At 39.5% G+C, this 16,019-nt stretch overlaps 1 protein-coding gene across 1 annotated transcript; it reads left to right on the plus strand.

Moving 5' to 3' along the window:
* Nucleotides 1-831: 831 nt before the first annotated feature.
* LOC311263437 (AT-rich interactive domain-containing protein 3B-like) lies at nucleotides 832-13,044 on the plus strand. Its single transcript, XM_084363500.1, has 9 exons — nucleotides 832-1,113; nucleotides 1,798-2,403; nucleotides 6,600-6,674; nucleotides 6,782-6,854; nucleotides 8,348-8,531; nucleotides 9,587-9,837; nucleotides 10,285-10,560; nucleotides 10,652-10,741; nucleotides 11,772-13,044. The coding sequence occupies exons 1-9, from the start codon at nucleotides 1,087-1,089 to the stop codon at nucleotides 11,909-11,911; spliced, it is 1,722 nt and encodes a 573-aa protein (XP_084219626.1). The 5' UTR covers nucleotides 832-1,086; the 3' UTR covers nucleotides 11,912-13,044.
* Nucleotides 13,045-16,019: the final 2,975 nt, after the last annotated feature.

Here is a 16,019-nt window from a genome sequence, read left to right on the forward strand (position 1 = left end):
TGCCTACATTACCCACAATGCAACTCAGCAACAAAGTGACATCACCGGGGGCTATTTATTAGATTACAGGCAGCTTCCTCTGGAGCCACAAAAGGCTTTATACTGCTTCTTTCACTAATTTAGTGGGACTTCACAAGACCTGTAAACGCACATTAATGTGTAAATTAGGGGAAGTTGCCCTTTAAGAAATGTTTCTGCCTAACACTCTCAGAAAAAAAAGACTTCTTAATCCTAATGAAAGCATATTTTTTACCCTGTAATGGATCAAGTCAGCAGCATCTGCCTTGGGGTTGTAGCAGTCACCATAACCATTAATTGCCTTGAAAGCAAGATTCCCAACATTGTGATGGGTGTTGGGGCTGCACATTGAATAGTTAGTTAACCAATGCGCCTAATTGCAGTTAAAATGGCTTTTGTAGTTAAAAGAGCCTTACAACGCATACATTAAGTTGTTAATGCCACCATGAATATAGGAATTAAAGATGGCGAATAGAGAATTTCAGCCAGCCTCTGAGGCATTTCCTTTTTGGGGCACACTTTCTCTCACTCCAAAGGGGAAAAAAACATGACATTGACTAATGACGGACTATATAAGCAGGGTGAATGTCGGTGCATAGCTTTGGGTGTAGAGGTCACACACATTTTGCAGCGTGGATGAAGCAGCTCCGGACTAAAATATGTTTTGCTGTATTTTTAGTAGAGGTCGTGTTCCCTGGAGGCAGTGGGTGGGATCTGCCTGTGAAGTGGGTGGGTGTAGTTCCCACAGAGACGCAGGAAAAGAAAACCCACTTTACGAGCTTTACGCACGGGGCGGGCCTTTCATTCATCCAAGTTGGGGGTGTAGCTCACTCAGCCAAAGACAATCAAAGATGTTTGAGTTTCCATGCGCAGTGACCAGGGAGGTAAAGCGCACAGCATTATTACCCCTCCTCCTCCAGTTCCGATCACCCCGGCCTCCGCTCTGCACGGATTTTTAAATCACATTTGATCAGAAGAACCTTTTTTTCTGTCTGATAAAACTGGTCACGCGATGCGATTTGTGTCTGCCGGAGGAAAGACGAGAAAACTAGATAAGACCTGTTGGTGATGATGGATTACTCAAAGGCGCAAATGGTGAGTGTCGACGACAAACGCTTCCACTCGTGTTTGTTACTGTAACAAAGCAAATGAGGATTCATGTAGACCTTTACAGGAGCATTTACACTTCGTCGATTGAGTTTTCGTCTCAGCTATCGATTGAATCAACTTGTTTTCCCTTTTAATGACTAATTTAGTCCTTATTCGCTTTTATCTGCGCTCGGAAATAAAGTCCAATCATTCCGTTCAGTTTTCTTGTAAAACTGAAGAAATATGAAAGATGGTTCTTTCATGTTTAGTTAACTTTTAACAAGATCAGCACACAGACCATGTTGGTGAGAAGCATCTGCATCCTGTTACTAATTTATTCTTAACTGTATTAATGTATTTTCTGTTAATAATTGTCTCAAGCCATCAACCTTTGTTTCACTTTATACCACCAGTCTTGTGCTTTGAGGCCTGAAACGTTGTCTCACTTTAACTTGGATATTTCTCAGGAGCCAAAAACATTTTCTTTTAAACTTTAATTAAACAGTATGGCTTGTATTTAAACAGTTTAGTTTAAGTGTTATTTGCCTCCTTTGGGCTTTTTGCCCTTGTTGAATGTAGTTTCCATTATTTCTAACTTTTGGATAATTAACTGCAGTATATGAAAGAAAAAAACACCTCCTCAAATTAAACTTCCTCAATGAAGTCAGTGATTTACATTTTTGTCCATAGTCAAGCTTTTCTGAGGAGGGCAGTTCAGCCGGGTGTCCACAGTTCAGTCCTGCTGGGGTGAAGCTGGAGGCGGTGATGGAGCATCTGCAGAGACAACAAGGAGCCAAACTGGAGATGAACCTGCAGGAGAAACATCTACTTCAAGCCCAGTTCCTGTTCGCTCAACATGCTGCTGCAGCAGCTGCAGCCAGAGCTCCCGGCTCCAGATTAGACTCTGCATTATTTGGCAAAGCAGATGGGCCGACTTATCAAGCAGCTCAACAAGCTTTGAACAGCCATCTCAGCAGACTAGATCCAGATGAGGAAGATTCAGATGAGGAGGAGCAGGAAATGGTGGAGCCTGAAGAGAATGATGAGGTGGAGGACGACGAGGATGAGGAGGAGGAGGATGCGCCTCATCAGCAGGCGAAGAAGCCTCGAATCCCCTTCCCCTTCCCTCCTTATTCCACACCTCAGTCGTCTGCTGTGAAGCATATGTCTGAATCTCCAACTTCAGCCATAAAACAGGAGCAAGAGGAGAAAGAGCTGCTGTCTCCTGCAGGCCAGCAAGCCTTCACATCACCCAATGGCTTCGCTGACTGGGGCTGTGATGAGCCATTTAAACAGGTAAGTTATCTTTGATTTGACTGGCCAAATCCTGCAATGTTGTTTTTCTTTGTTGTGTTGTTTACCATCTTTTTAAAGTGGATCTTTTGAAACATTTTCTCCCACAAACAGCCACATCATTTTTACTCTATTCTGAAGTAGCTTGCGCCTCAGTTCATCTTAATTGAAAGGGAATGAACATCTGTAAGTTTTCTTCCTAGCTTGTGTGTGTTCCAGCTTGTGTTAATCGTTGACTTCTTCCTGCTGAGAGTCAGGCTCGTGTCCTTTTTGGCAAGATCCCCAAACTTGATAGTGTTTTAATTACTGGCCAGGGCAAAGATTCTGCCGTACTTCACCTCATGTCTGGCACTTTGTGAGAACACATTCTGGCCACCAACTGAGCTAATTGGTCTTGGCCGAGGTCCAATCCTAACTGTTTAAATCGGGCGGTTAAGGCCTGACGGAGATGGAGTTAAAATGAGACCAGAGGATTAATGAAATAGCCTCAAGTATGTATTTATGTACATGGCTGGCTTTAATGGTTAACTGTAAGGAAGTGCTGGGTAAGAGGGTGGACTTTTCTCTCATTGTATCAGCGAGATCTCCTTTAAATAATAAAAAAAAAAAACTATGAAACATGATTATCCAAAGCCAGTATTTACATATTTTTCAACAGATATGTTTGACTACTCAGAGTAAACAGAGGTTGCCCTCATGGATTTTTTTCCTTCTCCAACCTGATTGGTTCTTCTGTGTGTATGTTTCCCTTGAAAAGGCCCCACTTCAATACAATACATTATGATTAATGAGGCCTGTAGGCAGAGGGACAGCTGGGTTAGAGTGTTTCAGCATACCAGGAAGCAACTACCCAGAAAGTTTACTTACAGTAGTTTCAGTGGAGCAGAATGGCTTTTGCTATATGTTATCAGAGCTTTTACAACCCTTTTGTTCATTATGTAGGGTTTTTCTCGTGCTTTTCTCCTCCCTCTGTTGCTTGTGTTCTCGTAAAGTTAGCCTGCGTATGATTTTTCAAAAAGTTATGTGATCATTAGCCCCTTTTAAAACCTCAACAGGCTCAGAAAACTCGCTGCTGACGTAGTTGTAGCTCGGTGGATAGCTTTGCATAATTTAGCTGTCGCTTGGCAACGCTAAATGGCAGCTTAATTCATCTGCAAGCAATCAATACATTATATAGCTACTGCGGTGAGAACGCATTTCCTTTTCTCAGACAGGCACACAACAGGAGCAGCCATGAAGATCATTTCTAGTGTTTTAAAACGCAATAATCAGTTGTGTGAGGCTGTTGTTAAGACAACTTAACAGCGTGTGTGTGAAATGCTATGGATTCTGTTTTCCTTTGCTTAACACACAAATTAGATCAAATGCATGTGAGAGATGCTGTGACCCATTTGTGTCAAAATCTGTGATCATCTTTGTATGTTGTCAGTTTTACTTACCAGCTTACAAGTAGGAGGAATTGCTTGTGATATTTAATTCCATCCTGTTTAATTATATGTTAAGTTAAGCTAAACGGCAGTTATAGGTTTTTTATCGCTGCCTGCTGATTTGTAAAGAACATTATTGAGCTTAGCAAGCTCGAGCAAAATGTTATGCAGCCTATAACCAGACACGAAGTGAAAGATGCTCTCTACTTTGCCTAAAATATAGATACGTTGCTGTTTTATTAGCAATGAGTGATTTTTCAAAACAGGACTCTTTTCCTGTAGTTCACAATGTGTCTTATGTGAGATGTATGAACATAGGTTTGCATTATTACGAATAGTTCAGCATGTTGAGGTATTTTACAAGTTAGTTTGCATTCCTCTTCAATACTTCTTTAGCTTTTCCTTCAATCAAATTTCTTTGAAATTGTGAACAATGCTGTACAAGCCTCACCAGGCTGGACAGTCATTGTTCAGTCCTGGCATGCCGTCTCACTGTACACTCTTAAATACAGCATGGGCGGGGGGAAAACAGCTCCTGTTCGCTCTCAGTTTCAGCTAACCAGCACAGCAAGGGGGCAGATAAATGATCTTGACTTATTCGGGTGACTAAAGGCCTAATCATTTGATTTGGATTAAAAATTTGGTCCCCCCTGTGGTTACATTGACTTTGGAGAGGGTTAAGTTTTCACTGTGGCTCTGGTGGAGCAGCTGAATGGTTCTAATGAAGCTCATTATAAGAGTCCTGGTTAGCGTTGATGTTTGATTATCTTAATGGGATATTTCAAATGAAGTGTAATTTATTTATCTGTATCTTGCACTGTTCAACAGACATACTTTTACAGAACTACTTCAAGTATAGTAATAGGCAATAGCCTCATAATTTGCTATTTACATACATAAAATCATTTAAAAGGCTAATAAAAAGTAGCCAACAAAAGAAACCTGTTACTGACCTACATACTGAATACTATCAGCATTCTCCCAGGGCTGGATGTGTGAAAACTCTGTGAGCAATTAACTGAAAGCTCTTTGTTAATAGATCCACAGTAGGTCTCACTTGCTCATCAATAAGGGGGGAAGGGTTTTATTTCCACTGGATGGTGAAAAGACTGGGATGTTTATCTACCTTCACATCAATAAGCTCTCTGGTGGGGGAGTGAGTTAGAAGTCCTTTACTTAGAAATTCTCAGCTGTGAAGCCACTGGATGTGCCAACAGCTCAGAGTTTTATGTGTGAAGTGGATACATACAGTTGCAGCGTTACTGTTTAACCAGTTTAACTACTAAAAACAGAGCAAAAAAAAATGTTCAGGGAAAGGTTAATGTAAACACTTGCCTGTTACAAAACCAGGGATACTCGTACCACAATGGATAACTTACTTCTGCAATTAAGGGTATGTTTGTGTGTGTGTGTGTGTACATATATATATATATATATATATATATATATATATATAGTAATGGAAACATGTTTAAAATGTCCAGCTTTTGCCACTACACATGCAAACTTTACCTAACTAACCTAAACATTTAGAGTTTAATGGCATAGAGAGACAATGTCCACTTTTATGCCGTTATTAGGGTTAAGGTCCAGTTTAAAGTCAGCTCTGGTAGGGCTGTCAGGGTACCTCTAACAGTGTTGGGGAACCTACACTGCCTTACAATACCATGCAGCTGTTTGTGTGTCAGCATGCTGTTTTTACTGTAAACATGAGGAGAGTTACAGTTGGACTTAAAGCCAACAGGTTATTGGTCACATCATGTTACCATGCCAGACATTTATTGAATGGGATAATGTGTTTAAAGTCTAAAATGAAACACTTAAATGCAACTATCAAGTAGAATTGTTATGAGGTAAGGCATGGAAAACCAAGAACAATCCGTTAGTTTGATCAACTACCAGCATGGTAGTTGAAGCATTCGATCCTATCAAATACAAAAACATGTTGATGCCAAAAATAGAAATGTTTGTTTTAATGTAAAACATGTTCACATAAAACAAGTATGCCCTGAATGGAATGTGAACAATGCCCCTCATGAGCCTCAGAAGGCAAACCAATAATAGATAACCAAGAAAAACAGTGTTACATTTCATTAGCTGCAACTAAATCAACAATGATCCTGGAATGAATTAATTGTTTGGTGAAGTTTTTTTAATAGAGATAGAAGGGATAATAGAAAAGAAACATCATCCACTTCAAGTAATTGTAATGACAACCACTCTTAAGACAAGCATCATCATGCATCGCTCTGTGCGCGTTAGCAGGACAATAACCTCTCAGCAGGCTTTTCCACACAGTTGCACACACACTGCCCTCAACTCACATTTTTAACCTTTAACTGTCATGGTAAGGGGAGGGGTGATGGAGGAATAACATGTCATATTAAACTACCAGATGAGCATGGGGCCTTTCATTAATCCCCCTTTTACTGTGGCGAGCTTTAAACAGGGACTCCCTTTGAAAAATATGCATTAATATACACACAGCACAGCAGCACATGCAGCCAGATGCGTACAGTGGCCAGCTGTCTGAATAAAGCAGGTTCGGACATGGGAGGTGGGAGCACATTACATCCTAGTGGTTGTTTAATTTTAATGATCTGTGTCTATATACTGTACGGTTGGTCGTCAGTTTATAAAGTAACACCTTCTATTACACCGTACCATATGTAAATCAATTTTTAGTCTTGAATAACCAACTGGAAATTAACTTCTACACTAAAGAGGGAAATCTGGAGGACTGATGTTTTTCTGTTTTGGGTGTATTTACAGAGAGGAAGTGCCATCTGGGCTGAGGAGAATGATGGAGGGAAAGTAAGAGGCGAACCATCCAGGGACTTTGCCAAGGTCAGTAGATAGTCGATAGATGTATATTAATAAGAAAATGCCCAAAACAATCAGAGTAACAGTTGATTTGCTTGTTGCTAATGGTTATTTTTCCCTCTTTTGAACAGCTTTATGAGCTGGATAATGATCCACAACGGAAGGAGTTTCTTGATGATCTCTTTGTCTTTATGCAGAAACGAGGTAAGGTTTCATTAATCTTTTTGTTTTTGTGGGGAGCTATGGGAGCTCTTATAAATGCACCGCTCTTATTTTGTCAACTGCAGTCTTTGTGGAGCATCAAATAAAGATAGTAGTGCTGCTCTCAAGGCACTGGTGATGCAATAACAGAAATTCAAAATGCTCATTAAAAACAAATGGCATTTTAACTGCAAGTCAATTCCACAACAGACTTAAACTAGTGTTAAACCCACAGTCATCGGCTGAGCTGCCCTTTTTTTTATTTTGTGTGGAATAAAAATTATTTTAAACATCTACCCCTGAAGTTCAACAAAACAATCAGAGAATATAGTCTAAATACAGTTAATTGTTGCCAAAATGTGTTCAATGTACGAATATTAGAAAAACAAATGCAAAAAATAACAGTATATCAGGTAATGAATGAAAATAGTTTGTCAATTCTTATTTTAAAGCAGGGGACACAGGTTGTATTATCAAGCATGGTATTAAAGTAGAAGATCTACTAAAGCTGCCTTTCCACAGAAGTGCTTTCGGTATAGTTCCCTTTGAACCCTACTTAACTCATGCTAACTACCTAAATGGCAGATCTGCTACTACTCCACTACTCCGGCCAGCAACAACGCCACTTACAATTAAGTTAATACTGTCCAGAGTATAAAACACAAAGCAGATCTGGCGTTTAGGTACAGGGTTATTTAGAGTTCAGAGGGTACTATACCGAAAAGTACTTACGTGGAAATACATTTATTTATAAGTGTTTGGGTTCTGATAATTAAATTCATGGTAATGTGTGCACTTAAAATGTCATTTCATTTCTTAATTGGCTATTAACAGCACATTTTAAACATAAACAAGAATCCGCAATAGAAATGTATATGTACAGTATACCTTTGACTCTACCCTCAATCCTCTGTCTAGTACGTAAAGTACTGTATGTTGCAGACAAATCCGAGTCAAACACAAATAGAAGCAGTGGGACACTGTCCGCAATCTTCACTCTATAAGTACAAAGGTCACACTCATGGCGCGTGCATGTGTGTGTGTGTGTGTCTGTGTTTGTCTTAAGTACAAAATAATCTTATTCCTAAGACTGCTTTTTAGCCTACTTCATTAATTAGCTTTACTCCAAATCGGGATTCGAAGGGTTAGCTGTCAACCCGGTGATTGGCAGGCACTGCTGTCTCTGAAATTACCCCTCCCCCTGCGCTCCAATCAATGCAGCAACAGAGCTGCTGTTGTGGAAGTGTCCCCACCCCCATCCATCTGAAATAAGCTTCATTAGAGAGGTCTATCCACACAGATAATGCATGCTAAGCCAAATTACCGAACATTAACCTCCAGCCCTCAAGTAGTTAAGTCAGACTTTATGTTCTCTTCCTTCTCTGCCTTTACCTGTCCTTCACAGTGTTTTTATCTTGTTCTCTGTCATCTTTCCAGGAGTATAACTAAACAAAAAATAAATGCATTTAATTTAATTTATCCTCTTATTCATTCAGGGACTCCTGTGAACCGCATTCCCATCATGGCCAAGCAGGTGCTGGACCTGTACAGGCTCTATAAGCTTGTGACAGAGAAGGGAGGTCTGGTCGAGGTTATAAACAAGAAGATTTGGAGGGAGATCACCAAAGGTCTCAACCTTCCAACGTCCATCACCAGTGCAGCTTTCACCCTCCGCACACAGTAGGTAGCGCTATCATTTGTGACAGAAAACCTCGAAAAACATGTTCTGTTGACAGAAAATTGGAGAAACAAAATATGCATTAGTATGAAGAAGTAGCATAGCTGATCATTTTAAGGGGTATGGTGATTTAATAGCTTGTCCAAGTCTCTGTAAATGGGTTGATTATATAATGTTGTGGAATTATTGCTATTAATACTTTATATTGTGTCTAACATTTTCAACCAATGTATAGTTATAACAATAATTTGAATAATAATGACAAATAAATGAATTATGAAATACTATTTTCCCTTTATGGAAAAAATAATTGTATTACAGTTTCACGTTAATAAATATCATTCTATTTCAACATTATTGGCGAGATATTGATTAAATTTGGAGAAACTATAACATAATCTTGTAGTTATTACATTATCATTTGCTATTAAAGGGCAACTCCACCAATTTTTCACATTAAAGTTTGTTTACAGGTCTTGGGGAGTACTGCTGCATGTGAAAAAAGTAGTATAAAGCCTTCTGTGGCTCCAGAGGAAGCTGCGTGTAATCTGATAAAATGCTTCCAGTGTTGCATTGTGGGTAATGTAGGTGCCATGTTTTAAAAAGCAGTCCACTGGTGTAACATGACACTCGTACAACGCTGTTGGACTAGTTTCAAAACTAACGATGAACCTCAATACAGCAGAACCGGAGATTCACCTTTTTTATTCCGCTGATTCTTCTTTCTTTTCAGAGTCTGGTACTTATTCACTTGAGGCAATTTATCACGAAAGGCTTTATACTACGTTTTCACACATGCAGTAGACCTGTAAACACACTTTAATGAGTAAATCTGGTGGAGCTACCCTTTAAGTTTGCAAAAAAGATTTTTACATCTTAAAGGCAGCTATGTGATCTACTGAATGATGAGAAATGACCAAATAACAATACATAACAATGGTAACCCATTTGACCCATTGCATCAACTGTTTTATCTGTTACATCCTGATTGTCTTTATTTTAAAATAATTCACATTTGCACCAGAAAATGTGACTCCTATAAAATGTTTCCTTGCAGGTATATGAAGTATTTGTACCCATTTGAGTGTGAGAAAAAGGGCCTGAGCTCTCCAGGTGAGCTGCAGGCTGCCATCGACAGTAATCGCAGAGAAGGCAGACGTCCGAGCTACACCAACAGCCTGTACCGCTACTCTCCCTCCCCGAGCTCTGCTCCACATGCCCTCCTCTCTTCATCTACGATGCAAACCATTCCGACCGGACACAATGGCCTGAATATATCCGCTAGTCCAAATCTAAAGAGGAAGACAGGTACGATATGACGTGTGTGCTGTTTTACATTTATACTTCCTGGTTTGATATATGAGCAATATGATCCAGCATGGATTCCATATTGTTTTATTCCAATCCATAAGGGGACTCCTACTTGCTTTTCGATCAGGTTTCAATGACTGTAACAATTTTAATATTAAACTACTTTCCTCATCATATTACACCAGAAATAGATTGTAACCTCCATGAACTCTGGCTGCCGTGTGGTGAACCCGGGAGGATTTAAGATACTTGTGTCCTCTAGAGGCTTAAATCTTCCCTCACATTAGTTTTTTCATTAGACTATTAGTCCAGGTGACACTGAGAGGATCATTTTTAGGCACACAATGAACTTTCTCATTTAAAGGGAAATAACTGTTGCCCTTTCCCTTTCTTAGTTCTGATTTCATGAAACATTTCTTATCACTTTGTTTGTTTTCCAATCAGATGAGATGTCAACCCCTGTAATACCAAGCCAGCTGCCCATGGCTCTGGCACTGGGGCAGCAGCAGCAGCAGCAGCTGGCACAAGCTGCCACATTGGAGCATCTGAGAGAGAGGCTGGAGCGAGGAGCAGGAGGAGCTGCCGCCGACGGTCCAGAGAAAAAAATGATGCAGCTGGCGGAGGAGCAGCAGCGCCTCATGCAGCAGGCCCTCCAACAAAACCTCCTGGCCATCGCCTCTCACTTCAACCCCATGAATCACAAACTTAACAATGGACATGGTGAGTTGCATGTGCTGTTATGAAACGGGTCTTATCATTTCTTTATCTTAGGTAAGTCCATTAGTATGAGTATTTTCTTTTTCTCCCACAGAAAGCAAACAGGACATGTCTCTGAAAATCTCCACTAATGGAGCAGCGAGTATCAGTGTGTCTGTGGAGGTCAATGGCACCGTTTACTCAGGTGAGTAATTTCAAAGGAAGAAAACTTGGCTTTCTTTGTTTTTCTTTGGAATTCCTGAATAAGAAAAGAAGAAATCACATCCATATGTTGGACTAAACTTTTATGGACTTTAAAAATATTGTTTACACAGTCATAAAGGAATAGTTAAACATTTTCATGAAATGTTGAACTTTCAATGTTCTTTTGAGTGAAATTAGATTAAAATGGATATCAGTCTCATTTCTGTGTGTTAATTATAATAAATGATTTATTAAAATCCATAGTCCATAATCTGTAAAACCAGCTATTAAAATGTTGCTGGGAGAAGGAACTTTCTTTCGCAACTTTTTATACCTCGGATTTGTGCAGATTAAACAAACAAAGGAAACAGGATGAGAAAGTACATCATTATCTGTATATGATTGATATGGGTTGATCAGAAGTTTCTATATTCATTATTAAACTATTTGCAAAACAGCATCAGAATTGAGCCTCAGATCTATGTTTTTAAAAACTTGAAAGAATAAGATACACAGTGAGAATTTTCTTTCATCATAAGTACAGATATTGAAACATTTTAATTGGATGGTAATCTATAAAAGGTAAATTATCTGTACTGGATAATTGTTTCAGCCAACTATTCGCTCACTTGTTAAGTGATCTTTTGAGGTGGTGGAAGGTGAATTTGTTTCCCTCAGACTGAGTCAGGCAGCTCTTTCCCTCCGCTTACAGTCTGAATGCTAAGCTAAGATAGCCTTTTGGCTCTACAGTTTATATGTAGTGTATAGACACAGTAGTGGTATATATTATATATATATATATTCTTATATAATCCCAGCAAGAAAGCAATTAGGGATCTTTTCCCAAAATATCAAACTATTCCTTTAAAAACTACTGTAATTTACTGTCCTTTATACCTGTTATTGTTTATTTTTTACGTACAGTAAGTTGATCTTGAAATTTGTCATTTCTGCAAGTATGACAAACTATACATGCTTTTGAATCTCCAATGATTTTAATAGTAATCTTCTCTCTGATCTCTGCATTACAGGAATGCTGTTTGCCCAGAAGTCAGCTTCTCCTGTGGTGTCACAGACTGTAACTATGGCAGGAACAAGTGGTTTCAGTGCCCTCTCCTCCTCACACAGTCCCTCCTCTTCATCTTCCACCTCCTCAAAGGGACCCAATTAAGGGCTCCCTGGCTTTTAAACCTGTTCTGGGAAAAAAGGTTACTCAATATACCTCGCTTGTCAGACAAGAACTTCCAGGGAAAATCAGCTGCAACATATGAAGCAATTCCAGTTTTTTCTAGCATTGTTTTTCCGGTACGTTGAGTGTGCTTTAAATGGCTTCCAAAACAACTCTAATGTAGATTCAGATCACAGTTTACCTTAGTGCCTGAAGCAAAGTAAATGTAGTTGGACTCATGTCGAAAGGGCTTTACAAGGTTTGTTCAGAAGTGTCTTTAGAGCAGAAAAGTGCACAATGAGAACTGATGCAAAGTCTCTTTATGTGCCGCTAATTACCCAACAGTTCTGTAGCTGCCTTTTTCCGGAGTAGAACAACGTGCTGCTGATGAAGACCAAAAAAGCCTTAGCTTACTGTCATAGCTCCAATTTTGTTGAAGCTTATAGTTAATACTTTTCACAGCAGACCACTGGTTTCCACAGAAATGTTGCGTCCTAAAAAAAAAATCAAGTGGAATTTAAAAGAAATTGGTTGCAGTTTGGTTTAATTTTTTTTATGTTTTTCATTGTGTGTTATTCTACTTTTTTATTTTTTATTTAATCGTTTGGTTCCGCCTCAAAATCACGTAACATTTATTTCATGTCAGCTGTGAATCAAAGGCAAGATATGAGAGACGAGGTTTGTGTAGGATGGAAGTGATACAAATTTACCTCAATAGACTTCCCTCGTTGGTAAGTTTCTCTGGAATTTCTTCTGGACTCAGGAATGTCCTCTGGACTCATGGCATTTATACTGTATCTCATAATATATTGCTGTGTCGTATTTGTATAAATACAGAGAATGTATCATTAATGACCTCAAGCTTTTGACAAGTGAACACTGAAACAGTGCTACCTCACTCTTCTAGAGAAATATGCAATACTTAATGCAGCATGTGTTGATTTACCCATCTGCTGAAATCTCCTGTATGTGGACAATCAAGTAGACGTATCATTGCAAACAAATGTCACTGTGAACTTGACAACTGTAAAGAAAATTAAGGTTGATGTTTAGCTCTAAGGTTTTGGTCTTTGATTAATGTATTTCATGGACATGTGGCCATGAGGAATAAAACAATCTTGGCTGCTGTAAAAAGACTTCGTTCCTTTTTTATTTCTATGCTATTTTGTGAACTTGTGTCCTTCAATTTTCCTATAACGTTCCTCAAAATGTGAGCTATTCTATCATTTCACGTTAAATGCAAACAATTGTGTTCATTTTCTTTTTATACGATGTGTGACAAAATGATTTCAACGCAAAACATTTTTGAGCTTTCAACTGTATCTGTCTTCATCAGTGACTGAGTTGAAATTATTTGTCACAAGTTCTGATCCTGATGTTGACTAGAATGGCAGCAAGTAGAGTGCATACCTCCGCCAAGGCCCAACAGTCCCTTGTAATTAAATCAAGCCAAATCCAGCATCAAAATTGATAGCAAAAAAAAAAAATGTCAAAAAATGCCCTACATGTATGTCGCAATGTCAAAGAAAGGGAGAAAGCACTAATGGGGTCTATTGCGGGCCGAGACTCGACCTCCATCCAAGTTTTATAGAAATCTGCTTGGTAGTTTTTGTGTAATCCTGTCGCGAACCAACCAACCAAAGGACACTACCTTATATTTATACTGCACAACAGTTTTTCAAAGTTACTTGTCTCTGTACAGGTACATGTAAAGTACATGCACAACATCAGTTTATAAATATAATGACAATTTGATACATTACACTACTTTCACATCCTTATGTCAGTGATAACAATCTAATAATATGTTGTACTGTAACACTCACATGGGCCATTTTTCTGCATGATAAGTACTTTTACTTGTGATATTTGATGTACATTTGGTTAATAATACCTGCACACTTTTAGTTAAGTGATATTTGCTTATAAAGGAGTATTTTTATGTTGAAGTTCTTACTCAAGTAAAGGATCTGAATACCTCCTGGCCAGATGGGGGTAGTATTTCCTCCTCTATACAAGACACACACCATTTAAAGTTCATCGGTATTAGGATCCATAAACACATCAGTTTTTCCACTTGATCATCACTCTGAAAAATCTGCTTTTACAATCTTTGATCAGGAACCTGAAGCAGTGAATAATGAAGATGTTTTTCAACAATGCTTGTTCTGTTTTGTTTTTTTTTGTCAATTACGTTTTGTTCTCATCTGCTTCATCAATGACAACCAATTTTTTGCACATTGGTTATTTATCTTTATGTCAAGGTGAAGTCTACACTTTGTGTTTATAGAAGAGGAAGTACAGAAAGAGTGTGTGTAGAGAGGTAATTCCTGAACTCTGCAGCAGAACTATGACAGAGGTTACACTAATGGAGATGATAGCTCATGGGTCAGAGGATGAGGTCGGGGGATGGGTTGCAGGATTTACTGCCTGGTTATTCTATAGTGACACTGCTGTACTGGCATCTGGAGCACTGTAAAAGAAAGATGCTACAAGCACAACTGAGAGGCATTATGAGATGGATATCTCCGCCCACAGCCCCCGCCCGCCAGGGAGGAATAATACCAGTCAAGCCTGTCTGCGGATGAGGAGATCACTGCCCTTGGACGAAGACTGGAATATAATGCATGTTACATGTCAGGACAGCAGGATGATTTTAAAACTTTGAACAATAACTTCTGGAAGGAGGTCGCCCCTTTATTAGAAATTCTTTCTGGAGATATCATGTAATGTGAAGGTTTTGTTGCTCAAGCCTGAAACTTGTGATTCTAAACACCCCAGATGCTTTAATGGGATACAGATGTTTTTTTGTGCCTCTGTGACTTTGACACTCCAACACAATGGCTTTGATTGATCCTCTGGAGCAGAGTTACGTGGGGCGACATCTCCAGGACTGAAAGCCAGCATGTGTAAATGATCCTCTTTACCTGGACCTCTGGGCTTCTACTTGTGAATGTTTTGAAATAGTCTCTGACAAACCTTCAGCACACTCTCGGCACCATGCCTTACCAGGATGAGGAGTACCCAGGTCAGCCTCTGTGGCAGTCTGTGCTGCTGTTCTGCTGTAAAGGGATGATTGAAGGCATCATGGTCATACTCTTCTTCTGGCTTCTGGTGCAGGTGCTTTTCACCAAACAACTAGAAGGTATGGTTTTACAGGATGGGTTCACATTTATTCAAGTCTAAAGCAATACTCACACACTCATATTTGCACTTAAAGAGTTACAGGTTGCTTTAATCATTCATCTAAGTCGAGTCAAGTGGGCAAAGTTACTGTGTTTTTTAATCGAATATTCCCTCTTTGTGTTACTATCTGTCCTCTATAGCTCAACAAGGAAGCTCCCAAGAAAAAGGAGGGGATGCTGCAATAAAAGGCTGTAACTTTAGAAGATAATCTCTCATTGTGGCTAAATCAGGCTGATGAAGCCTTATTTTAAAATGCATTTTTTCACACATCTAGGACTGTAGATTTTGTCGACCATCTTTCCAGTGGAATCACATCTGGAAGGGAAAGGATTATCACTTGAAAAAATGTGAACCAGCCCTTTAACAGTACTCTAATATTAAGCACAGGTGTCTGTATAGTGCATGTTGTGTAATCCAGGGGGTTGCATGAGGGTAAATAACAACTGGACTGCTCCAATCTGACAGATGTTATAATTCTGTCTTCTGTCTTCTGTCTTCTGTCTACAGTTCACCTCCAAGTTCTTCTTTTGGTTGGACTGATCGTCTTTTGTCTGTGTTTGGTCCTTGGATGTTTTATCTGCTGGAGGAACAGTCAGATTTGTCCCCTGAAAGACAAAGATCCTGTGACTTCAGCACCAGCTCCCGCTGAACCTGTGACCTTTGCCCAGGCTCCACCTCCCTCAGCAGCGACAACATTGTCCAGGCAGAATTACGTGGAGCTGGATGGAGATATACACGATTACCCCTCCACTTTCACCAGCCCTGCCCCTTCGGAGGGTGAATTCACCTCTCTGCCATCCTCTACTCGATCTACAGCTGCCTCTGAGCGGAAGGAGCAGCAAAAATCTTATTTTTCCCTGCGCCGCCTCAGCACACCACCACTAACATCACCCCTTTATAAACCTATAGAGCCCACTCGTGTTTC

The sequence above is a fragment of the Pagrus pagrus genome (genome assembly GCF_965226575.1).
Source record: "Pagrus pagrus genome assembly, chromosome: 10".
NCBI lineage: Eukaryota > Metazoa > Chordata > Actinopteri > Spariformes > Sparidae > Pagrus > Pagrus pagrus.

Coding starts and splice junctions, on each gene's coding strand:
- LOC311263437 (XM_084363500.1), top strand. CDS start 1,087: ATGATGGATTACTCAAAGGCGCAAATG. Junction 1,114..1,797: donor ATTACTCAAAGGCGCAAATG/GTGAGTGTCGAC, acceptor TTTTGTCCATAG/TCAAGCTTTTCTGAGGAGGG. Junction 2,404..6,599: donor GTGATGAGCCATTTAAACAG/GTAAGTTATCTT, acceptor GTGTATTTACAG/AGAGGAAGTGCCATCTGGGC.